This window comes from Eleutherodactylus coqui, chromosome 3 (assembly GCF_035609145.1).
Source record: "Eleutherodactylus coqui strain aEleCoq1 chromosome 3, aEleCoq1.hap1, whole genome shotgun sequence".
In the NCBI taxonomy this organism is placed as follows: domain Eukaryota; kingdom Metazoa; phylum Chordata; class Amphibia; order Anura; family Eleutherodactylidae; genus Eleutherodactylus; species Eleutherodactylus coqui.
This window is the reverse complement of record NC_089839.1, coordinates 240,724,125-240,750,767: the sequence shown is the minus strand read 5'-3', so window position 1 is coordinate 240,750,767 and position 26,643 is coordinate 240,724,125. Positions and strand designations below refer to the sequence as shown.

General features: G+C 45.5%; 1 protein-coding gene across 2 annotated transcripts in view; it reads left to right on the top strand.

Annotated features, from left to right (window-relative positions):
- NR5A2 (nuclear receptor subfamily 5 group A member 2) overlaps positions 1–15,869 on the top strand; it is a 117,849-nt gene extending 101,980 nt beyond the window's left edge. For both annotated transcript variants that reach the window (XM_066597174.1, XM_066597173.1), the window contains exon 7: positions 10,652–15,869. In XM_066597174.1, the coding sequence (XP_066453271.1) occupies positions 10,652–10,899 (248 nt within the window). In that variant the 3' untranslated portion in view covers positions 10,900–15,869. The remainder of the gene's footprint in view (positions 1–10,651) is intronic.
- The last annotated feature ends 10,774 nt before the right edge of the window (positions 15,870–26,643 follow it).

The following is a 26,643-nucleotide window of genomic DNA, read 5'->3' as shown; positions in this document are numbered from 1 at the left end:
CACTCTTCCATGTCACTATGTTTATTAAAAATCCTAATAATAGTCTAAAGGCCCTTTTACACACAACGATTATTGCTCAAAATTTGCTCAAAAGCCATCTTCTGAGTAATAATCGTTGTGTGTAAATGTGCCCATCTTTCACTTTGCTGCCCAACAATGATTTTCAATTCAGCATAAAATCCATCCTTCAGGCGAAGAGCTGATAAGAAGCACCACACGCTGTGTTCTGCCCAGGGCAGCGCTGAATACATTGTCTCAGCTGTCAGCCCTGCGGCAGAACAAAGGGAATGTATTCAGAGAACAGACCACCCACTGTTCTCTGAATATAGCTCCCGACGGCTCGCATGCATTAATAAGCTAATATTTGGCATTAGTACCAATTAGTAGTTTATGCAAAATGATCGCTCATATAAGCCATCTTTTGAGTGATCATCTTTGTATGTAAAATGGCCTTAATACATGCTGTTCTGCAGAAAAAACTTTTATATCAGTTATCTGATTATCATCACTAACACAATTTCAATGAAGGTAACACCTATTAATGGATAACACAGCTTCCACCATTCACAGTAGCTGATGGTCACAGCTCGCCTTCTCCCCCTCCCTGCATAATGAGCTCCATGGCCTGTGCCGAGAAGGCTCTACTATGGAAAGCAATGAGTCTCCCCAGTCTATTCCATCTATAGCCCATGAAGCTACTGTACACCACAGAAGGTGTCAGACTATTATTGGGCCCAGTGGCCAGAGTGAAAACTGCAAGATAGTAGGATTTTTAGTAATGAATAGTGACATGGAAAATTAAAAAAATAAATACTAAAAAGTTTTTAAAAAATGATATATGTTTAACAGACTTGATTTAAATAACAGGTCTATTTCTGATGACAAATTACCTTTAAATACTTCAAGCATGTATGTAATATATTTTTTGTTCAACCACATAATGCATAATAAATTATGGGAGAATAGTTCAGAGTTTAGGGCTTTAGGGCTTTCTTACAAGCTGCAACATTTGGAATTACAAGTATCTACTTCTGTACACAATTTCGATACAAAGTAATTTTAGATGTATCCACAGAAGGTGCTGCACACATAACCTTATATGTATGAAAAGGCAAAATAATTGAAATATTCCCCAATTCCCCAACGAGTAGGGATACACTGGGTTCTATTGCCAGGAAAATGTGGAAGGCCTGGCATGGCAGGGAAGGGAGCGGGAACTGCTGCTACTTCAACATCTCCATGAAAGATATGATTTGTAAAGTCAGTAATATTGTTTGTCAGTCTAATGTTGCTCTTTCTTGTGAATGCCGTCGTCCACTTTAATGTTTTAAACAGCAAGATAAGAGCACATTATAGAGAGAAGAGGGAGGATGAGTTATGTGAGACACTTCTGTGGATCAATGCAGTTATATGGAGCAATGAGAGCGAGCTCAGTGAGCAGTAGATATCAGTAGATGGTGCAATACTATAAGATATATGGGGCAGCAAGAAGTGTTATAAATACAGCAGTATTAAAGTCTGCAGGGAGAGCTTTGATTAGTAGCCGGGAACAGTGCAGTGTGGCTCAATATACGTTCTTGGTATACAGGATCTACTTACATGTATTCATGTTTAACCCAAGTTTCATTTCATGAATCGAGGGGGTCATTTATAAAAGCAGTTCTGGATCAGTGAAATTCTACCTTTAAATAAAAAATTACTTTATCTTTTTTTCCCCCTTTTTACAAGAGCCGATTCTCTGCTATATAACAGACACTGATCGACAGGTACATGTCAATCGGTGCTCATTGTAGTCATTGGCTGAGCATCAATGGTATGGGGATGAAAAATCTTTACTACAATCAATCGACTCCTTAGAGATAGCACTCATTGGCAGGCATCCCCCTATTTAAATGGGAAAATGTGCTGCCACGAGTAAGCGGTTTCATGCCCACATCAACTGATGAACAAACATTTGTTGGCCGATTGTGGGCATATTCAGATGGACTGATGATCCAGCATATCAACATTTCAGATCATCTAGTAATTAGACAACATTATCTACTCAAAATATTCAGTCTGCTGTCTCAGACCATTATATAAATACCCTGGTGACTACAGGGTGGCTTGTTGGTCACCTCTACCCCCATCTCCGACACTCAATACACACAAATGTCCTGCCCTGCCCACCTCCAGCAAGTTGGACTGGGTGAGATAATGGAGTTGGCACACTTAATATTGCACCCTATTGTTAGTTCTGTAAGGAAAAGAAATTGCAGTTGGAAGTCCCCCTGTGCTGCTGTGTTATGCAGTGGTATATCAGAAGTGCACACAGCTCAGGCTATCCTCATTGAAGAGACCCAGTGAGTATAAGGAGACTTGTCCAGGCTATGTTTCTTGGGAAAAAATATGCAAATTAGCGCATGTCAATCAAACTAGACACTCTTCCAAGGGCAAGGTGTACAGTGCACAAATAATTTTAGGGGTAGTATGAGTCTTTTCAATATGTATCACTTTAATTAGTCAACATCTCGTTAGGTATAACTATTTGTAATATATACTAGTGATAATACAATTAGTCCATTAATTGGTCTGGACTTGATTCCCTCCGCACCTCAGGTTTTTTAGACACACATAGGGTTTTTTTAAGCTGCAGTTTTTGGAGCCAAGTCCAGAAGTGGATCCAGAAAGGAGAAGTATAATTTACATAGTAAATAGAGCATTCTGCACATCTGAAAATCCACAGCATGACTATTTTCGGGCTGTTAAAACCCCATTCACATATGTTGTTTAACTGCCAAATTCCAGCTTGCATCCGGCAGCTGAATTTTCGCAACAATTCCGCTGTGTGTTATCTCACACTAAGGGGGTCTTCACACTGGTGAGAAAATCGTGCGAGATTTGTGCATTACGAGACGCACAAATATGAAACCCATTCTTTTGAATGGGTTCATTCATATTTGCGATGTTTTCCTGTATGGCACCGCGATGCGATGCGGGAAACACACCACAGCATGTCCTTTCTTCATGCAGTAGCGCTGGCCCGATTGAAAGCCGTGCATGGGGATTTCTTCAGCCCTGTAGGGATGTGAGGTTGTCGCATTCAGGGGTTTCCACATATTTTCAATGGGGCCGGTGGCAGCAGCGCCAGCCACATCAAAAACAGTGGGATTGCATCACAATCTCCTGCCATGGCTGACACAGCCGCGGTGGGGATGAAGGGAACCCCCGCAGGAATGCGAGGCTGTTTCCATGTGAAAACGCCTCACATCCAGGGGCTTTCATAAGGATTACGAGGGTGATATCAGGCCGTGAATAATTGCCCAATATCACCCTCGCCAGTGGGAAGAAGCCCGAAGGCCTCTTGACACACTAGCGTGTTTATGGCTGATCCACATGGCCCCATTATAGGCCTGTGAGACAATACATAGACTGATGATCAGCGTGAAGAAAGCTCATGCTATGTACTATTCCTGTCCGATTCATGGATGAGAAATAGGACATACCAATGCATATCAGTGTACAGAATCACATGACGGCTAGTGAATGCCTAGCCTAACTAACACTGAAAGCTCTGGTTCTACAATGTTAAGATATTCCCACACAGGGCGATTATCTCCCCAATTCTTGCTGGAAACAGTGAATTCTGGTGATAATTGTCCTGCTAAAAACTAAGCAACTATCGGGTCGTGTAAGGTTACTGTGAATGGAAGCTGGTGTGCCGAAATGATCCCTGCCCGCTCCGCCTCCATTAACTCAAACGACTCTCACTCCTCTGTAAAGCTTATGTGCCCAATAGTCGTCCAGTGTAAAGATACCCTTAGGGCAAAACCATATGGGTGTATGCACAACTACGCTCACCGCTAGTCCTATCTTTTCCCGCCCGTACTATTAGCAGGTAAGACTACCGCTAATGAAACCGAGACCAATGGTTTCGTTTCGTCCCATTAGGTGACCGCTTAATGGGACTAAAATCCCACCCATGTGAAGAAGCCCCTAGACTGTTTAGAGACACACCCTATTGACAAGGCATATTGCTAACACCCAGTTGTCAGGAAGTTGCTACACAATACAGGGTTCTAAGGAAGGAAACTTCAGAGTTATTTTATAGGGTGTTCACCAAAACAGAAATATCAGGAATGTTGACAGGTCCTCTGTATTGATCAGATTAAGGTAGAATTAGTAATAAACTGATGCCAGAAATGCAAACACACCACTTTGGCTTCTTCTTGCTAATGGCCATCTACCTTCGGGCTATTTTGCTTTTCCAATCGGCTGAATATTATAATTTGCCCAGAAGCCAGGAAAAGACTAAAATGAAAAGAACCCAAGTGCAGCACGTAATAAGAGGCCTCTGAATGCTTCTTTAGACTTTTTTTGGCCAGTATGAAATAAGAAACATATTAAAGGGTATTCATTTTCTTGCACTACATTGCCATAATCCTCCTCCTATAGTAACTGTCCAAAGAGACTCTTCAGTACGACTATCTCTTTACAGGATGAAGCCATCTTTATTACATAGTGCCATCTTTATTAGCCTACTAATTGTAAAAGGGTTAATGATGTATTTAATTAGTAGATATGAATTGGCGACCTTCACAGCTAAATAACGCAGTTTATTTTACTCCATTAACAAAGCTAAGCCGGGCCCTGATGCTGATATTCAGTTTAATTAGCAGACTGAATGCTTGATTACAATAATGTATGCAGGATAGCCTGGGTGTGTAAACGGGGAATCACTCTGCTGTCTGACTATGTGTAATATATTCAAAAGGACCTTAGGGTCTACTGTTCAGTAAAGACGGAAAAATATACATGGCCCCATCACGCGCTTATTCTGAGCTTGTTTTATGAAAAAAAAAAAGTAATTAGTCCCTGAGTGAATAAACCGGATTAGATTAGATAGGGCTCATTCAGGGGGACCAAAAGGATGTTCTGCTTAAGATGTTACTATGTAAACTTTGCATTTACAAGCAAACATTTTAGTTGGAAGGCTTGTTTGACATGGAAGTACAACATACTATATTCCTATGATTCTTTGCTTTTTGCTCATAGTAACCTACCTTTGCCCTCTCTCTGGTATATCTATAGGGCCAGATCCTTTTTGTTTATAGGGGCTATGCCAAAATGCACAAGGCCTTCCAGATTGAAGGGCCCAAAGCGAACAGCTGTAGGGAAAACTTAATATTACTGAATGGCCATTCACCTGGCCATCATGTAATACCTTGATGGCAGAAAGAAGGTCAACCCGAATAGGAGCTGCTTTTAGGCCGGCTGCACACAGGCGTGTTGGATTCTGCATGTGGGATCCAGCAGCAGAACCCAACCCTGAGCCCAGTCGGTATCCGCATATACTTGCCTTTCTTTTATCTGCTTTGTACTGTGGATTGTCCGCATGGCGAGCCATCGGACATGCAGAGTACAGATTTTTTTTAAACCTCTGCTTTTCCCGCATCATTGCCTAGCAATGACACAGAATCTGCGACCTTTCCGCAATGTCATTGAGGAAGGGCCACGGATCGGATGGCTTCCATTTTAACAGTTTCTATGTCAATAAGTGTGTTTTAAAAGAATTCTAATATTCTGCAGTTTGTACACTGACCGCTAAGCCTAATAGTATGCTGACAATCCTTACTATATAGAGAAAACTTTTCAGTAATCATCTCATCATAACAGGCAGGATAACAATAACAGATGACACCGATACCTAGATAACACCATTCACAATGCATAATAATCACAGCTTACCTTCTCCCCTTCCCTGCACAATGAAATCTGAACAGGAATCAGAGCATGCCTAGAACAGTCTCTCATAGAAGTCAATGAGTCTCCTCCATTCTATTGTGTCTCTGGGGGGCTTTCTCTTTCTGTCATTTCACAATAGTGGCATCTGCTGGCTAGAGCCAGTACTGCGGTATGGGACATGCTGTAGAGGCCCCCCAACAACAGAGCAGCCAGTAATATACAGTAAGAATACCCTGCCAGACGTCTTCCAATATCGAAGCTGTACAGCCTTCAATCAGAATGTCTTCAGACGTCAGACAGTGGATTGGAAAGGGTTAATGGGCAGAGTGAAAACTGTGAGATAGTATTTTTTAACTATACATAGTAATATAAAACATTTTAAAAATCATCAAAAATACGAAAAATGTATATAAATGTTTAACATAAAAACGTGATTTAAACCAGTGGTTATTTTCTGATGTCACATTCTCTAAACCTAAATCCACCTGGGCTTTGAATGTTGCCACTAATCCCTATGCTACATTCCTCTATTAATTTTAAGAGAAAAGGCTTGCCAATGTGCTATCAAGTTAAAAAAAAAGTGGTATAGCTTTCAGTAAAAGCAAGAAAATGGTGCACCACATCTCATGAAGACACCTTTAGTCATCGCAAAACCTTCCTGTGACATTATTTGTTAGCCATTATCATATCTACAAGATTGTTACTGAGAGCAATAACACTGTATTCGTTTTCTCATATGATCTGTCTCCCTTAAGCCTCGTTCACATCAGCATTAAAGGCTCCGTTGATTGCTGTAAAAATCTTGGATGAAATACAGTGAAAATGGCGAAGTGGATAACGGCATCAAATGGAACACATTATAGTCAATGGGTCTGTGGCAGTCTTGAGTAAACTTGATCTACTCACTTGTTCTAAAAGAGTTTCTAACCAAGGGTGGGGTAGACCAAAAAACTGGGATTCTATAGAGAATCAGTCAAATATTATCCTTCTCCCTTCTCCTCCACCCTTTATTTACTGACTTGTCTGCTTTTTGGCCTTTGCAACCTGAACATTCAGAACCAATAAATTAAAAGTAGAGATGAGCGAGCATGCTCGGTTAAGGAAATTACTACCCGTCCAAAAAGATTCGGGGGGCGGCGGGGGGCGTGTGGGAAAGCGGAGGGGGGGAGATCTCTCCCACCCCGCAACTCCCCGCCGCCCCCCAAATAGTTTCGGACGAGTAGGCAGTTACTCGAAAAGACTGATGCTCGCTCAAGTAATTTCCTTAACCGAGCATGCTCGCTCATCTCTAATCTCAACCATACTTGGTGCACATGCTCTTCATAATCCAATTTAAAATACTGCAGCATTCAACTGTCCGTTGCTCATAGCAACCAATTACAGCACAGCTTTCATTTTATTAGAGCAGCCTAAGAAATGATGATTGGTTGCTATGTGCAACAAATACAGTTTCACACAGTTTCAATAAATGAAGCCTATTTTATAAACTATGGTAAAATAAAATGCTTTGTGATTCAGCGTGGTGAATAATTGAGACAAGTGGTTGATCCAAAAAATCAGAAACCCATCGGATAAGTCCCGCCAAAAGCAAAGAAAGTAAAATTACTGCGAGTGAGTGAGACAAGCAAACAGCGTGACCAATAACTTAAGATACAGCAGAAAAGAGCCAGGACATCAAGGGCTGCAGAGACCCAGAACAGCATGAGGCAGGAATTCAAAAACAGAGGGAGAGAACCACAATATGAAAAATTCTGAAATAGATTTTTTAAAAATTACAGACTTTAAAGTGTTAAAAAATAACTAAATAAATTATTTTTTAAAAATGGTGCATGTTTTTGTTACCCCTCTCAAAGTCAGCAATGAGTATTTCTCAGTAAGAAACAATAAGAAAATATTTATATAGATAGCTGTATACCTGGGCATAACCCCCTATATAAGCTAGTTAAATATATTGGTCAGTTTTCTCAAACCTCCCAGAGATTAGCTGGGTGTCTTTAGACATTGGAAATATATTATCACAGACTTACAAAAAATGACTTAAAGGGGTAGATGTCTTAACTGTTGTACCCATACAAATGTGTTTACAAATGCAAATGTCTTGTTTCGGATCGAGTGGGACTTGACTGTATTTAACCAATGTAACATGGCATTGTCCTTGATTCACGGTAGTCCTGTAAGAGGTGACACTTTAACCTTCTTCTCTACTCACCTCGGATGAGAATATATTGTCTATTCGATATAAAAATAAAAATTCATGAGAATCTTCTGCAAGGTTAAAGGCCAGCAGTCCATCTATTTTCCACCGATGATCAGTCACAGAGATATATATTTTAGGAGGTGGTGCCTTGTGAAGATCATTTTGCTCTCCAGCTGAGTGTAGCAGATGGTTCATTAGCATAGTCTTGGCCTGTCCCAGGATTTCGCTATCATTTAGAAAAATGTCTCATGGAAACAAGGCTTCTTGTCTTATTTTATTAGAATTAACGGTGTGGTGGGTTGGTTTCTAAATTCACCTTGGGTCAGAAAAATTAATCCGGAATGATATGAATTGTGCAGTACTCTGGTTTAAAGATAGGAAGGACTCTGGAGACTCATTAGGAGACCATATATTATATTCTGGCTCTGAAAATCTACAACCTTTGTGTCACTAAAGGGTTTGACCTTGTTCTATTTAAGCTATCCTTGATTCTGCTTGATTGAAGTTATCTAAAGAGTTTCTAATGAAAACATACCTAAGCTGTTTTATGTTTCATTATAGTTCTCGGTATCCAATAAGATAAGCACTGTCAACAATTAACAGTCTCTTCATTCATGTAGACTTTGCTGGAAGCAGAGATTAGATGATTGTCATGCACTTAGTTAAGGCATTGGAGTAGTTGGTATAAGACTTATAGAATTAGTTACATGTGCCGAAATATGCAATGCATGTAAGCAATTATTTGGCTTGAATTGTTGTCAATTGTCAATAACCATAATATATCACATATTAGAATATATAAAATATGTCTCTTCTGGACATTCATAGAGGATGACTCATCTTAACAACTCCTTTCTATAGGCCGTATTACAGGGACTCTGTCATGAGCATAGGCATAGGCAGCATGAACCCTGGATAGATATGCACATTGCCCTCGTGGGTGTATTATTACAAAATCATTCCGCATTTCAGGATACATGCACTTTGAAGTTTGACTCGGGAGCTGAGCTCTAAGTCATAGAGACAGACCGCACCAACCTCTCCCCTCCTGCAGCATGTTGAGTGACAACTCTCTACCTATACACAAACAGGGGTGAGCTGTCAGTCTTCATGCGCTGAGCTGGGAGAGGCCTGCATCCATAACTGAGAGTCAAACTTCTAAGTGCATTTATTCTGAAACCACAGAGTTTCAGAATAAAGCACCCGCAGGGGCAACAGGCATCCCTGTTATAGGTTCTGCTGCCTGTGCTTCAGGAAGCATGAGTCTGATCACAGAATCCCTTTAAGGCATGATAAATGGAGGGCTCTCCACTTGGGCCACTGTTCTGTTAAACAGGGTGACGGACCACCGATTTGTAGTGCAGTTTGCTCTGTTATACCTGGTCAGTCTATGTATTACATGGGCAATCATTAATTTGTATGACTGTATATGAATCTACATTTCCCCTAACAATGTAGGGAAAATGAGCAGTTGACTGCAACTAAGCTGCTGTTCACATCTGCGTTGGAGGCTCTGTTACAAACTATCAGTAGTTGATCAGGCAGGAGTCTGCCAGGTACGTCTGTCGATTAGCTGAAGACAGCTCTGTTCCCACTGCAGTGGCAAGGCTTGGTATTACAGGCAAATTTCCCATTCACTTCAATAGGAACTTAGCCTTGGCACTGCAATAGCATAAATCAGCTTCCTGCATAAATCAGCTGAATGCATGAGCATACCAACCCTGCGAACAGCTGATTGTCATAGATCCCTGGTGGCAGACCCCTGCCGATCAACTATTGATAGCCTATCCTGCACATACGCCATCAATAGTTTACAACTGGACAACCCCTTTAAAGCCTCATGTCCATGGGGAAAAGAAGAATTAAAATCTGCAGCTTTTTTTCCCACACGCGGATCCGCGCCCCATAGGGATGCATTGGACACCCGCAGGTAGTTAAATACCTGCGGATGTCATTTTTTCCGTCAGGCGCGGATCTGCATGTGGGAAAAAAAAATGGACACGCTCCATTTTCGTGTGGGTCTCCCGCGGGGACGGCTCCCGCTGGCTACTATTGAAGCCTATGGAAGCCGTCCGGATCCGCGGGAGACCCGTACCAGAATTAAACTCACCTTCTCCGGACGATGCGGATCTTCCTTCCTTCACGGCCGGATCTTCTTCCTTCGGCCCGGCGGATGTGCCCGGCGAAAGAAGATCCGGCCACGAAGGAAGGAAGATCCGCATCGTCCGGAGCAGGTGAGTTTATTCTGATTTTCAGCCTCATGTCGCGGGGCAGGAGGGACCCGCAACGGATTCTACATGGAGAATCCGCGGCGGGCCTCATTTTCCCCATGGACATGAGGTCTAAAGCAGTTGTGAACAGAGATTTAAATGTTCTCTTTGCTAAAGGTCTGATGAGCCCAGTTCTCCTGTGATGAGACAACCCTTCTAAAGGTACCTCCGTTATAAATAGTGACTGTCGTTCAAGAAATACCAATACTGTATTTTTTTAACAATTCATAGTAATCAGATTACTAAAATGGAACAAGAACTTACAACTAAAGTGATAGGGCCCATAATGGTATCCACCATGTAATAAAAGATACATAGTGTAGTGTCTTCGTCTGCTGGATACTGTCAGTTTGTCCGCTAGCAGCAAACATTACTTTCTACAATAGTGTCTGTCATGTTTCTTAGGTGCATTAATAATAAGGAAATGTGCTAATTATTGTCTTTCCTATTTATGCTTTAGATGTGAAGAACTTGGAGAACTTCCAGTTGGTAGAGGGAGTTCAGGAACAAGTCAACGCTGCTCTTCTGGACTATACTTTGTGCAATTACCCACAGCAAACAGACAAATTCGGGCAGCTTTTGCTACGGCTACCAGAGATCCGTGCAATAAGTTTGCAGGCAGAAGAATATCTATATTATAAACATCTCAATGGTGATGTGCCATGTAACAATCTTCTCATTGAAATGCTTCATGCGAAGAGGGCCTGATCTCTTTCTACTTCACCATGGATCTGAGCACAAACCTTGACAAAGACTATTTAACTTTAAAGACTTTAAAAGTAAAAAAAAAAGGTATAATAATCACATTTCTTAATAGTTAATATGTGATGCATCAGGGTATTTGTATTTCAAACTGTGAATGTCATTACATATTCCCCAAAGGATTCTGCACAGGACACTGCCTGAACTCAACATAGCCAAATGGGAGGATTCCAAAATAGTCGGACCATTGCTCCTGAAGTGGGATCAAGGAAGAGGCTGGACAAATGAATCTAATGAGAGCAGAACAATTCATTAAAAAGCCACTTATTCCCTTGCAGTCATTATCTAGTTACACCGAGTATGTCTATGCATTTCCATTTCAGAGTGTTTTCTTCTAAGGTTGGTCAAAAACAGAATTCAAACCAAAAATGTTCATATATATATCTAAATATATATGTATCTGCATGTAAAAGACTCTATACATTTGTTTCATGGTGGCTTTGTTGGAGAAGGGGCAAAATGCACAGAGATGCTCAGTCTAACTGTCTACAAATATGGCTTCTGTCCTCATAGTCCGCCTGAGGTCAGCCAACATGGTTCACCTTAAAGTACCCAATTTCCTGACTTCAACAGAAATTGTGCATTCAGTGGGAGAGATGCTACTGTGTTGCTCATGTGTACTTTGCACTGTGTTTGTTGTATTTCTTATTGTTACAGGCTGCTTGTTAACGGTGATGGAGATGGCAAGGCTCTGTTTCCTTTAACACTTGAAGCCATCAGAAATCAAATGCTTCATTGTAAAACAAAGAACAAAGTTGTATGTATGTCATGTTGTGCTACCAAATGTCCAATATCTGTATAGAAAATATTCACACGTTGTATCACTGCTTCATGGTGACAGAACTTAACCCTAATTTGTCGTAGATTAGTGACAGCAGTATTCACTTTCCTGATTTCTTTTATTGTTGTATTACCAAGTTTACTTTAATCACAATGGTACTAGTGGAACAGGGCAGCACTGATTGTGTATTCTCAGACACCCCCATAGTGTTTTGCCCATTTCAAGAATTAAGCTAAAGTTCTCTCCGCTTTCGAATCAATTCAACTTTAATTTGTTTTCATTTTTTTAATCATTTTTCTATGTTTTGTGATTTTCCGCTTCAGATTGGGTCGGCTTAACGTTTTAAAACTCCAATACAAAACTGTAGTCCTGCAAGTCAACGAAAAACTTTTGGACTTAAAGGAGTACTACTAAAAAGAATAGAAATAAGCACCTTTACTGCACATTATGAGAAAAGATTTGTTGCCACTTTACTTCTGCTCAGTGGTGTCATTGATTGAATGACAGGGTAAATGTCTGCAGTTTGTCTGATCTGGTGTCCCTGTGACAACACTGACTGTGCACAACAACAACAAAAATAACAAAGGACGCCCCACATTGGACTAAATCTTGGTTCCAGAGGGAGAGATTGCTTGAGATACATAAGTACAGTTGTTAATACAGTATTCACCTCCCCGAATTGTAGTAGTTTAGGAATAACCCAACGCAGCCGATTCTTAACAAGACATGTAGATTGGGATTCCAAGATCACTGGCATGTCCATAGGTGAAAGATACAACCGGATGAGACAGGTTTGGTGGTTTCAGAGCTTGTCACCCAGATATTCAGAAATGCAGGACTTTATTGAAAATTTCATGCAGAGTGTCTTGGGACTTGGACTGGTACCTATATAAGATTAAAGATATAGTCTTGTGACTGTATTATGTATTTATACATATCCAAAAGCGACACCAAATTTTCGTAAAATCATTCAAACAGAAAAGAATGCACATTGATGTTTGCAAATAAAAAGTACAAATACATGTGAAATCTATGTAATAAAACAACTCAAGAGTATACATAAATAATTGATACAACTCGTGGATATAATGTTAAATATAACTATCGTGTTAACTATAATTATCTACCGTGTTTTCCCGAAAATAAGCCCTAACCCGGTTTTCAGGGGAGGATTGAAATATAAACCCTACCCAAAAAATAAACCCTAGCTAAAATACATGAAAAAAAAAAACAGCAATACCCACCTAGCCGTCAGCGTCTGAGTCCTTCGCGCTGGTACCCGGAGCTACGGCAGGCTTCTGTGTCCTCAGTGTTGACATATCACTCTCTTTCTGGTGACGGGGCTTTGAATACCCCATCTCCAGCAAGCGAGTGCTGTGATTGGATCACGAGCGCCGCTGGCTCAGCCAATCAAAGCTGGCGCTTGATCATTCTCAGCCATTCAGGGAATAATATCTCTAAATGGCTGTGATTGGTTCATCGAGTGCCGACTCCGATTGGCTGAGCCAGTGGCGCTCAGGATATTCAAGGCCCTGTCACCAGAAAGAGAGTGATATGTCAACACTGAGAATTACTCTGCAGCCTGCCGCAGCACCAGAGGCCAGTGCGAGGGACCCAGACGCCATGGGCCAGGTGTGTATAAGATACCCCCCTACCTTCCCGAAAATAAGACAGTCTCTTATTTCCAGGGAAACTCAGTAATTGGTTTGAATCAAATGTCAAGTGCAGTCCTCTCATATTACCTTGGTCTAAAGAAAGAGTCAATCCAGATCCCAAAATGCATTATCTGAGCTTGTCAATAAAGTTTTTGCAATACCCTAGATTTAATTGATGCCAGCTAGATGGGGTACAATACCATCATAGGTTTTACATTCTTTAAACAGACATAATGTAACATTCCTAGTTTTGCACTATAAGAGTTAATCAAAGATTGTGACTTCTGAAAATGATCTTCAAATCTTTAGTAGAACCAGACAAAGTAATTAAACAGAAAAAAAACATTTTACAGTATTAAAATGAATCCATTCTGATTTATATGTGAGGATCCGGCTGTTTATTGAACAGGAATGATTAATATCTGTCTGGGATGATTTAGTGATCCTGCACTGAGCAGGGGGTTGGACCCGATGACCCTGGAGGTCCCTTCCAACTCTACCGTTCTAGGAGTCTATGATCCACTGTATCTCGTTAAATAACTGAATGTATAAAATAAGACAAAAATAAATTAAAGGAGCATTCAGGGAAGCTTTTTACAGTTTCTTCCATATTCAATATACATAAAGACCATAGTAATGTGGCGAATATATTTGCCTACTGCATTATCCATAAAATGCTCAGTCCCCCTCGTTGTCCCACATGACCCCCTCTGTGACCAGCCAAACCTTACAGCTTCTTGTTGTTGACTGGAAGTCATTCTCTAGTCTTTTTTATGAGTCTCACATTGTGGTTGTTATAGGAATGAATAGAGAAGATGACTTCCAGTCCACACAGCAGAGTCTGTAGTGTTCGGCTAGTCATAGTGAGTTCACGTAGGACAATAGGGGCCCAGGTATTTCATGAATATAGTTGTCAGCAAGAACATTAAAGGGATATTCCCATTTTGGCTTTTCATAGTCGAGATGGGAAATCACTACTATAGTTATTGGCCACACGGCCGGTAACTACGAAAACAGCGCAGCGCTGTTTCTGCAGCTCATATTGAAGTTATGGGGTGCAGTGCAGTGCAGTGCAGAAATGCTGTTTCTGTAGCCCTCATTCACTTCAATAAGAGCTACGCAAACAGTGTTGCATTGAAGCGGTTGGCTGTTTTGCATAGTTACGGGCCGTATGGCCAGTCATTTAAGCAGAGTTCTCATAGCGGAGATGGGAATACACCTTTAATTTACTTGCTAAAGTGCTCGGTGACAGGTGGTCGGAAACAGAGGGCAAGGTTTTCCCGTCTTGCCCATGAAAAGCCCAGATGGGAATGCCCATTAAAGTGTAATACTATGCATATCATGTCAATTGCACACAAAGGAAGCTAAACATTTTCTCCCTTAGAGTGCTCCTTTAACTTATCACCCGTGTTTCCATCAATGATGATCCAACAGTGACACCATGGGCAAGTATTGGCGACAGAGAAGAACACTACATGGACCCCTTGCTAATTTGATGACAGTGGGGTGATAGCACCTCATGCATGGCTGAATGTAGAATCCCTCACTGGTGTGCCAATTCACTAGCAATCGTGAGACCTGAATGGAGAGAAGTGCAGCCCCTTACCTGTGATCTGGTAGACAGTACAGAGCTCTACTCTTTTGGCATTGTGCCCACTTGCCTGCAGGGCCCTGTTTACAGCTGCACAGGTTGTGCATATGGCATATCTGCCTCTGAGTGACACTGTATATAGCTGTGATATGTCATTTACCAGCTTACGGAAATGACATCTCCTACAACACAACATGTGCTGGGGACAAGCATCACCTAAAAGGCCTCCAGTGGCTCATCTCTGGTTTGCATAAAACGAGCGAAGGCTATGATTGCTTGAAGGGTTTTTTAATCTGTCCCCATTTCTGCAGTTAAATATGAATAAGCAGTGTATAATTGATGTCATGAGACATTAAAATTACAAGATCTCGTTCTTTGTTTGCCTTTTTACGCATCTCTTTACTGTTTCAAAACTGCAGGTTGTGTCCTGTGCAACTTGCTGAGCACTTTGTATGGCTTTTGAACAAATGACCATCGTTTGAAAATGACCATTTGTTACAGTAGTTGAGTATAGTACTGCAGAGCGCCTCATCTACGTGCAAAGCAATCCGTGTAAACTTCCTTACTATTAATGTGTATCTGAACTATTTTGTACTTGAAGAGGTGTCGATGAGTAACTGGACCCGCGGAAGGCAGCATTCTGGATCTCTTCTACACAGAGTACTGTGTTTGTACCACGTGTGGAGCAGCACATCCCATGTACAGTAATACCAGCAATGGCCTCCTCCAACCAGCTGTACAATCATTCAGACAGAACTGTCAGTCTCTGTGTTACTCGCTTTATAAATAGTTTATTTTTATGGAACAGCTGTTCCCACTGTAGACAATTCCAATTCTAATTTATTGTCCTCATGGTTTCATCTTTCTGTAAAATATATCCATAATAAAGGAGCCAAATATGTCATTTATAAGTGGTGGATTTCATTATTTGGGCTTACAGTTCTCATTAATTACTGTTGAGTATACTCACTGCTGACAGATATTGGGGACGATACCCCAAATATTCTACAAAACACCATTTCTTCGAACACAAGGTTTGTCTATGATGAAAGAGTAGAAGCACTAAACAGCTAGCCATGACCACCTCTCAGTCTGTGTTAACAGCGGAAATCAGGTGATCCCTACAGCCAATCAGAGGCCGCAGGGTGCCGAACTCCTGGCATCATGGCACCCAGGTTGGGAAGTCTCATGCGACGAGAACGGATGGTGAATGGACCGGTCATGAAGCTTGGCTGTGACCCTTCAGAATTTCATACCTATATCTTGATCACAATAACGCCTCATGAATAGAGATGAGCGAGCACCAAAATGCTCGGGTGCTCGTTACTCGAGACGAAATTTTCGCGATGCTCGAGGGTTCATTTCGAGTAACAAACCCCATTGAAGTCAATGGGCGACCCGAGCATTTTTGTATTTCGCCGATGCTCGCTAAGGTTTCCATTTGTGAAAATCGGGGCAATTCAAGAAAGTGATGGGAACGACACAGCAACGGATAGGGCAGGCGAGGGGCTACATGTTGGGCTGCATCTCAAGTTCCCAGGTCCCACTATTAAGCCACAATAGCGGCAAGAGTGGGCCCCCCCCTCCCAACAATTTTTACTTCTGAAAAACCCTCATTAGCAATGCATACCTTAGCTAAGCACCACACTACCTCCAACAAAGCACAATCACTACCTGCATGACACTCCGTTGCCACTTCTCCTGGGTTACATGCTGCCCAACCCCCCCCCCCCCCCCGCACGACCCAGTGTCCACAGCGCATACCAAATTGTCCCTGCGCAGCCTTCAGCTGCCCCCATATCAGGCCACCCTCATGTCTATTTATAAGTGCATCTGCCATGAGGAGGAACCGCAGGCACACACTGCAGAGGGTTGGCACGGCTAGGCAGCGACCCTCTTTAAAAGGGGCGGGGCGATAGCCCACAACGCTGTACAGAAGCAATGAAAAATATAATCCTGTGCCACCGCCATCAGGAGCTGCACACGTGGGCATAGCAATGGGGAGTCTATGTGCCACACACTATTCATTCTGTCAAGGTGTCTGAATGCCTCAGTCAGACCGCGGTTTTTTATAAATAGTCACAGGCAGGTACAACTCCGCAATGGGAATTCCGTGTGCACCCACAGCATGGGTGGCTCCCTGGAACCCACCGGCTGTACATAAATGTATCCCATTGCAGTGCCCTGGACAGCAGAGCTAACGTCAGATTAAATGCAGGTGTGCTTCGGCCCACACTGCATGCCCCAGTCAGACTGGGGTTCTTTAGAAGTGGACACATGCAGTTACAACTCCGTGTGGACCGACAGCATGGGTGGCTCCCTGGAACCCACCGGCAGTACATAAATATATCCCATTGCATTGCCCATCACAGCTGAGGTAACGTCCGATTAAATGCAGGTGGTCTTCGGCCCACACTGCATGCCCCAGTCAGACTGGGGTTTTTTAGAAGTGGACACATGCAGTTACAACTCCGTGTGGACCGACAGCATGGGTGGGTCCCGGGAAGCCACAGGCGGTACATAAATATATCCCATTGCAGTGCCCAGCACAGCTGAGGTAATGTCAGGTTTAATGCAGGTGGGCTAAAAATTACTAGGATTACACTATAGGCGAGGGCCCCAAAAAATTGATGTACCAACAGTACTAATGTACCTCAGAAAAATTGCCCATGCCCAACCAAGAGGGCAGGTGAAACCCATTAATCGCTTTGGTTAATGTGGCTTAATTTGTAACTAGGCCTGGAGGCAGCCCAGTTAAAATAAAAATTGGTCCAGGTGCAAGTTTCAACGCTTTAATGAGCATTGAAACGTATAAACATTGTTTACAAGAGTTATATGACTGAACCTTGTGGGCCTAAGAAAAATTGCCCGCTCGGCGTGATTACGTGAGGTTTCAGGAGGAGGAGCAGGAAGAGGAGGATGAATATAATACACAGATTGATGAAGCTAAAAAGTCCCCGTTTTTTATGGTGATAGAGAACGATGCTTCCATCCGCGGGTGCAGCCTACGTATTGTTTAGGTATCGCTGCTGTCCGCTGGTGGAGAAGAGAAGTCTGGGGAAATCCAGGCTTTGTTAATCTTTATGAGTGTAAGCCTGTCGGCACTGTCGGTTGACAGGCGGGTACGCTTATCCGTGATGATTCCCCCAGCCGCACTAAACACCCTCTCTGACAAGACGCTAGCCGCAGGACAAGCAAGCACCTCCAGGGCATACAGCGCGAGTTCAGGCCACGTGTCCAGCTTCGACACCCAGTAGTTGTAGGGGGCAGAGGCGTCACGGAGGACGGTCATGCGATCGGCTACGTACTCCCTCACCATCCTTTTACAGTGCTCCCGCTGACTCAGCCTTGACTGGGGAGCGGTGACACAGTGTTGCTGGGGAGCCAGAAAGCTGTCAAAGGCCTTTGAGAGTGTTCCCCTGCCTGTGCTGTACATGCTACCTGATCTCTGAGCCTCCCCTGCTACCTGGCCCTCGGAACTGCGCCTTCGGCCACTAGCGCTGTCGGATGGGAATTTTACCATCAGTTTGTCCGCCAGGGTCCTGTGGTATAGCATCAATCTCGAACCCCTTTCCTCTTCGGGAATGAGAGTGGAAAGGTTCTCCTTATACCGTGGGTCGAGCAGTGTGTACACCCAGTAATCCGTAGTGGCCAGAATGCGTGTAACGCGAGGGTCACGAGAAAGGCATCCTAACATGAAGTCAGCCATGTGTGCCAGGGTACCTGTACGCAACACATGACTGTCCTCACTAGGAAGATCACTTTCAGGATCATCCTCCTTCTCCTCCTCCTCCTCCTCCTCCTCCTCAGGCCATACACGCTGAAAGGATAACAGGCAAGCAGCATGGGTACCCTCAGCAGTGGGCCAAGCTGTCTCTTCCCCCTCCTCCTCATGCTCCTCCTCCTCAATGCGCTGAGATATAGACATGAGGGTGCTCTGACTATCCAGCGACATACTGTCTTCCCCCGCCTCCGTTTCCGAGCGCAAAGCGTCTGCCTTTGTGCTTTGCAGGGAACTACTCAAGAGGCATAGCAGAGGAATGGTGACGCTAATGATTGCAGCATCGCCGCTCACCATCTGGGTAGACTCCTCAAAGTTTCCAAGGACCTGGCAGATGTCTGCCAACCAGGCCCACTCTTCTGTAAAGAATTGAGGAGGCTGACTTCCACTACGCCGCCCATGTTGGAGTTGGTATTCCACTATAGCTCTACGCTTCTCATAGAGTCTGGCCAAGATGTGGAGCGTAGAGCTCCACCGTGTGGGCACGTCGCACCGATGTTGCAGGGTCCGCAGGGTGGCAGCGTCCGTCTTGGACTTGCGGAAATGTGCGCTGACCCAGCGCACCTTTCCGAGCAGGTCTGACAATTGTGGGTAGCTTTTCAGAAAGCGCTGAACCACCAAATTAAAGACATGGGCCAGGCATGGCACGTGCGTGAGGCTGCTAAGCTGCCGAGCCGCCACCAGGTTACGGCCGTTGTCACACACGACCATGCCCGGTTGGAGGCTCAGCGGCACAAGCCAGCGGTCGGTCTGCTCTGCCAGACCCTGCAGCAGTTCGTGGGCCGTGTGCCTCTTCTCTCCTAAGCTGAGTAGTTTCAGCACGGCCTGCTGACGCTTGCCCACCGCTGTGCTGCCATGCCGCGCGACACCGACTGCTGGCGACGTGCTCCTGCTGACACATCTTGATTGCGAGACAGAGGTTGCGTAGGAGGAGGAGGAGGAGGATGGTGGTTTAGTGGAGGAAGCATACACCGCCGCAGATACCAGTACTGAGCTGGGGCCCGCAATTCTGGGGGTGGGTAGGACGTGAGCGGTCTCAGGCTCTGACTCGGTCCCAGCCTCCACTAAATTCACCCAATGTGCCGTCAGGGAGATATAGTGGCCCTGCCCGCCTGTGCTTGTCCATGTGTCCGTTGTTAAGTGGACCTTGGCAGTAACCGCGCTGGTGAGGGCGCGTACAATGTTGCGGGAGACGTGGTCGTGCAGGGCTGGGACGGCACATCGGGAAAAGTAGTGGCGACTGGGAACCGAGCAGCGCGGGGCCGCCGCCGCCATCATGTTTTTGAAAGCCTCCGTTTCCACAAGCCTATACGGCAGCATCTCCAGGCTGATCAATTTGGCTATGTGCACGTTTAACGCTTGAGCGTGTGGGTGCGTGGTGGCATACTTGCGCATGCGCTCAAACAGTTGCGCTAGCGACGGCTGGACGCTGCGCTGAGAGACATTGCTGGATGGGGCCGAGGACAGCGGAGGTGAGGGTGTGGGTGCAGGCCGGGAGACGGTCGTGCCTGTGTCCTGAGAGGGGGGTTGGATCTCAGTGGCAGGTTGGGGCACAGGGGGAGAGGCAGTGGTGCAAACCGGAGGCGGTGAACGGCCTTCGTCCCACCTTGTGGGGTGCTTGGCCATCATATGTCTGCGCATGCTGGTGTTGGGGAGGCTGGTGGTGGTGGCTCCACGGCTGATCTTGGCGCGACAAACCTTGCACACCACAGTTCGTCGGTCGTCCGCACTCTCAGTGAAAAACTGCCACACCTTTGAGCACCTCGGCCTCTGCAGGGTGGCATGGCGCTAGGGGGCGCTTTGGGAAACAGTTGGTGGATTATTCGGTCTGGCCTTGCCTCTACCCCTGGCCACCGCACTGCCTCTTTCAACCTGCCCTGCTGCTGCACTTGCCTCACCCTCTGAAGACCTGTCCTCAGTAGGCGTAGCAAACCAAGTGGGGTCAGTCACCTCATCGTCCTGCTGCTCTTCCTCCAAATCCTCTGTGCGCTCCTCCCTCGGACTTACTGCAATTACTACTACCTGAGTGATAGACAACTGTGTCTCATCGTCGTCGTCCTCCTCACCCACTGAAAGCTCTTGAGACAGTTACCGGAAGTCCCCAGCCTCATCCCCAGGACCGCGGGAACTTTCCAAAGGTTGGGCATCGGTCACGACAAACTCCTCCGGTGGGATAGGAACCATTGCTGCCCATTCTGGGCAGGGGCCCGAGAACAGTTCCTGGGAGTCTGCCTGCTCCTCAGAATGTGTCATTGTAATGGAGTGAGGAGGCTGGGAGGAAGGAGGAGCAGCAGCCAGAGGATTCAGTGTTGCAGCAGTGGACGGCGTAGAACTCTGGGTGGTCGATAGATTGCTGGATGCACTTTCTGCCATCCACGACAGGACCTGCTCACACTGCTCATTTTCTAATAAAGGTCTACCGTGTGGACCCATTAATTGTGAGATGAATCTGGGGACGCCAGAAACGTGCCTCTCTCCTAATCCCGCAGCAGTCGGCTGCGATACACCTGGATCAGGAGCTCGGCCTGTGCCCACACCCTGACTTGGGCCTCCGCGTCCTCGCCCGCGTCCACGTCCTCTAGGCCTACCCCTACCCCTCAGCATGGTGTATTACTAGTAGTGCAGAAAGAGAACGCTGTAATTAAATGTGCCGCTTATTGGCCTGTGGTTGGAGGCTGACTTCGCTTACGGAACGCACAGCAGAGCCAGGAAACAATTTAGCGCAAGCCTGTAGTGAGACGTAGGTGCGTATGACTGAGCTATTGGAATTCACAGCGCTCAAGCAGTCAAGTGGCCAAACGCCACTAGTAGGCCTTAAAGGGGTTGTCCCGCGCCAAAACATTTTTTTTTTTTCCAATAGCCCCCCCGTTTGGCGCAAGACAAACCCGATGCAGGGATAAAAAAAAAAAAACGGGTAGTACTTACCCGAATCCCCGCGCTCCGGTGACTTCTTACTTACCTTATGAAGATGGTCGCCGGGATCTTCACCCTCTGTGGACCGCAGGTCTTCTGTGCGGTCCATTGCCGATTCCAGCCTCCTGATTGGCTGGAATCGGCACACGTGACGGGGCGGAGCTACGAGGAGCCGCTCTCTGGCACGAGCAGCCCCATTCAGAAGACAGAAGACAGGACTGCGCAAGCGCGTCTAATCGGGCGATTAGTCGGCACCATGGAGACGAGGACGCTAGCAACGGAACAGGTAAGTGAATAACTTCTGTATGGCTCATAATTAATGCACAATGTACATTACAAAGTGCATTAATATGCCATACAGAAGTGTATACCCCCACTTGCTTTCGTGGGACAACCCCTTTAAATGTTTTGCTTCTATTTTTTGAAAGGCTGAGCTGAGACAGCAGACAGATACTGTAGGCAGCGTATATATGTATACTGTTTCACTGTGGACGGCATGACGGCGGTGATGTCATGGGCAACGCAGAGCCAGGAAAGAATTTAGCGCACGCCTGTAGTGAAATGTAGGTGCGTATGACTGAGCTATTGGAATTCACAGCGCTCAAGCAGTCAAGTGGCCAAACGCCACTAGTAGGCCTTAAAGGGGTTGTCCCGCGAAACAAAGTTGGGGTAAGCACTTCTGTATGGCCATATTAATGCACTTTGTAATGTAGATTGTGCATTAATTATGAACCAAACAGAAGTTATTCACTTACCTGTTCCGTTGCTAGCGTCCCCGTCTCCATGGTGCCGTCTAATTTTCAGCGTCTAATCACCGGATTAGACGCGCTTGCGCAGTCCGGTCTTCTTCTTTTCTGAATGAGGCCGCTCGTGCCGGAGAGCGGCTCCTTGTAGCTCCGCCCCGTCACGTGCCGATTCCAGCCAATCAGGAGGCTGGAATCGGCAATGGACCGCACAGAAGACCTGCGGTCCACCGAGGGAGAAGGTCTCGGCGGCCATCTTCACCAGGTAAGTAAGAAGTCACCGGAGCGCGGGGATTCAGGTAAGCACTATCCGGTTTTCCTTTTTAACCCCTGCATCGGGTTTGTCTCGCGTCGAACGGGGGGGCTATTGAAAAAAAAAAAAACGTTTCGGCGCGGGACAACCCCTTTAAGTGTTTTGCTTCTATTTTTTGAAAGGCTGAGCTGAGACAGCAGACAGATACTGTAGGCAGCGTATATATGTATACTGTTTCACTGTGGTCGGCATGACAGCGGTGATGTCACGGGCAACGCAGAGCCAGGAAAGAATTTAGCGCACGCCTGTAGTGAGACATAGGTGCGTATGACTGAGCTATTGGAATTCACAGCGCTCAAGCAGTCAAGTGGCCAAACGCCACTAGTAGGCCTTAAGTATTTTGCTTCTATTTTTTGAAAGGCTGAGCTGAGACAGCAGACAGATACTGTAGGCAGCGTATATATGTATTCTGTTTCACTGTGGACGGGATGACTGCGGTGATGTCACGGGCAACGCAGAGCTAGGAAAGAATTTAGCGCACGCCTGTAGTGAGACGTAGGTGCGTATGACTGAGCTATTGGAATTCACAGTGCTCAAGCAGTCAAGTGGCCAAACGCCACTAGTAGGCCTTAAGTGTTTTGCTTCTATTTTTTGAAAGGCTGAGCTGAGACAGCAGACATATACTGTAGGCAGCGTATATATGTATACTGTTTCACTGTGGATGGGATGACGGCAGTGATGTCACGGGCAACGCAGAGCCAGGAAACAATTTAGCGCACGCCTGTAGTGAGACGTAGGTGTGTATTAATTAGGACTACTACCCCCAGCAGACACACAGTACACTGAGGACGGTCACAGGCAGCCCAAATATAATTTTTTTCCCAAATGTGTTTGAAAAAGCCCACTGCCTATATAGACAGTATATCTCTTTCACCTTTCCCACTGTCCCTGCCTCACCAGTACTGGCCCTATACTATGTAAAATTACTGCAGACTGTTTGCCTCTGGTGAGGCTGTGACCAATCAGAGGCAGCTCATTCAGCAGGCGGGGATTTTAAATCCCCGGCTGCTGAATACTACTCAGAGCAGTTCAGGAGAACTGCCGCCGGCCGCGGCTGAACTCCGTCTGCCGGGACCAGGTGAGTATATATTTTTTTTCTGTTTTTACACATTTCTGGATGACTTTCCGGGAAGGGCTTATATTTTTAAGCCCTTCCCGAAAATTCATCGTGAGATCGCCCGCAGCCCATTGCTTTCAATGGAGCCAGCTGTATTGCCGGCTCCATTGAATTCAATGCGCTGGACAGCTCTGGCCCGTTTCTATTGAAACACGGCTAGGAGCAGTTTTTTCGGGCGATTTTTCGGCCCGGTCACGCGATTTGCGGATGCGCATCCGTCATGCGATCCACAAACCGCGGGAAAAACGCCCGTGTGACTAAGGCCTAAGAGAGGTCAGATTTTATACCACATGCAGAAAAAAGGGAGGAAAGGGCTTCTCCTCCAGGAGACACATTTCAAGGCAGGCGAGATTCCCTCCTGCTCCACGAAACTATTCCCTACCTGGTTTCATAGTCCGAACCCAAACCGAAAGGCGGGAGGGGTATCCATTGCGTTCCACAATTCCCTACAGATTCAACCCTTTGGCATGATCACGTTTGCAAATTTTTATTTTCCGAATCAGGGACAGACTTCCTTCGAAATTGCCGCCTTGAGGGAGTTGGCGAGGTTTGCAGATGGCATCGTCATCACCCTGGGAGGTGACTTTAACCTGGCCATAGATCCGGAACAAGACACGTCATCAGGTAGGTCCTCTGTCTCACGGGCAGCAACCAGATCCCTGATGCGAGAACAAGGGAATATGCACTTGGTGGACCTGTGGCGTCTGCTGCACCTGGGTGTCAGGGACTACACATTCCACTTAATAACCCACAACAGCTATGGTAGGTTAGACTACATTTGGGTCTCACACGCCCTTCTAGATTATCATCCGGTATGCGAATTCGGGCCATTTGTTTGGTCCGATCATGCCCCGGTATATGCCGACTTTGACGGTTTCCAAAAAGACCTCCGAATGCGAACCTGGAAACTCAACGACAACATCTTAAAAGACCCCCAATGTGTTCAGGAGATTAAAACAACCCTAGCCAACTTTGTAAGAGATCACCAAAACGATACCACACGGGCCCCTGTTAAATGGGAAGCGCTAAAATGTGTCCTGAGGGGAACTCTGATTGCCCAAGGGGCAAGATTAAAAAAAGAGCGTTCTAGGGAACAAGGGGGCCTGCTGATGACTCTACAAGAGAGAGAGAGAGAGAGATGGCAAATAAGAGAACCCCAAACGATGTTACCCGGGCAGAGATATCGACACTGTGCCAAAAGATTCTGTCAATCCTTGACCAGAGGACGATGGCTCTAAGAGACAGGATATGTAGGGAAGCTTACGAGGTTGGGGACAAATGTGGGTGAAAATTAGCCCGCTCACTACATCCAAGAACCCCGATGACGTTTGTACCCAAAATCCAGAGAGCTGGAGGAGCGGCAGCGATTTCCACAAGAGACATCTTGGAGGAATTCCGCCTATATTATGAGAAGCTTTACAACATAGAGCAATCCCCACAGGTAGGCGATAGTGAGGGAGAGGAGAAAAGGGCATATCTAGAAAAATATGGCCCGGGCCCGCTGAGGGCGGACGAAGCTGAAATCATGGAGGATGACTTCACGTGTGAGGAGGTTATGGAGATAGTTAAAAACCTCAAAATAGGCAAATCACCAGGCCCGGATGAGTTTTCGGCCAGACTTCTCAAGCTCTTTGGAGAGGAACTAACCCCCCTTTTAACTCAGATGTTTAACGAGGTTTCCCAAGGAAGCCCCCTTCCGCCTCAGGCCCTCCAGGCCCACATAGTAGTAATCCCGAAGCCAGGGAAGGACACTTCCTCCTGCGCAAATTATAGACCCATCTCCCTAATAAATATAGATGTCAAGATGCTAGCAAAGCTTATAGCAAATAGACTCAGTAAACATATCCCTGGCCTGATCCACAGAGAACAGGTGGGATTCATCCCCGGTAGGGAAGCTAGGAATAATACTATCAAAACTATCTCATTGATAACCCGGGCAAGAGCAGAAAATAAACCACTGTGCTTTTTGGCGGTAGATGCAGAAAAGGCGTTCGACAGGGTCAGGTGGAGGTTCCTGGAGGGGACCCTCCATCGGATAGGCCTTAGTCAAAGGATGAGGGAATGGATCATGGCCCTATATAGGGGTCCTTCAGCTAGAATTCGGGTAAATGGGGCCTTTTCGGACTCCATCTTGATTAATAATGGGACCTGCCAGGAGTGTCCCCTATCACCCCTGTTATATGTCCTGTCTATGGAATCCTTGGCCAACGCCATTAGGGAAAATGGGTCAGTCAGAAAACAGACGGAGGGGCCCTCCAAACATAAGATGGCGCTGTTTGCGGACGACCTCCTCTTGTTCCTGTCGAAGCCTAGAGTGGGGCTGCCGGTGGTGATAAGGGAGTCAATCTACAGAAATCAGAAATCCTAAACGTAACCCTTGCCCAGACCGAAGTGGAGGCCCTGTCGGAATCCTTCCCTTTCAGGTGGAGGTCCTCGTCCATTAAGTATTTGGGGGTTCAGATTCCGGCAGACCCTTCACAGATTTTCGATCTAAATTTCCTGCCATACCTGGAGGGTCTGAGGGTGGAATTGGGAAGTTGGAGCCCGCTATACGTGTCATGGACAGGGCGGATAACTGCAGTTAAAATGGACTCACTCCCGAAATTCTTATATCTGTGACTTTCCCAGTGGCCCTTGATCAGCAATACTTACTAAGTATTCACTCCCTAATTATTAAATTTGTCTGGATGGATCGTAGGTCTCGACTTAGTTACAGGCTGCTCACGAGAGCCAAAGAGGAGGGGGGTCTAGGGCTTCCGGATTTCTCACTCTACTACAAGGCTTGTCTCGCAAACT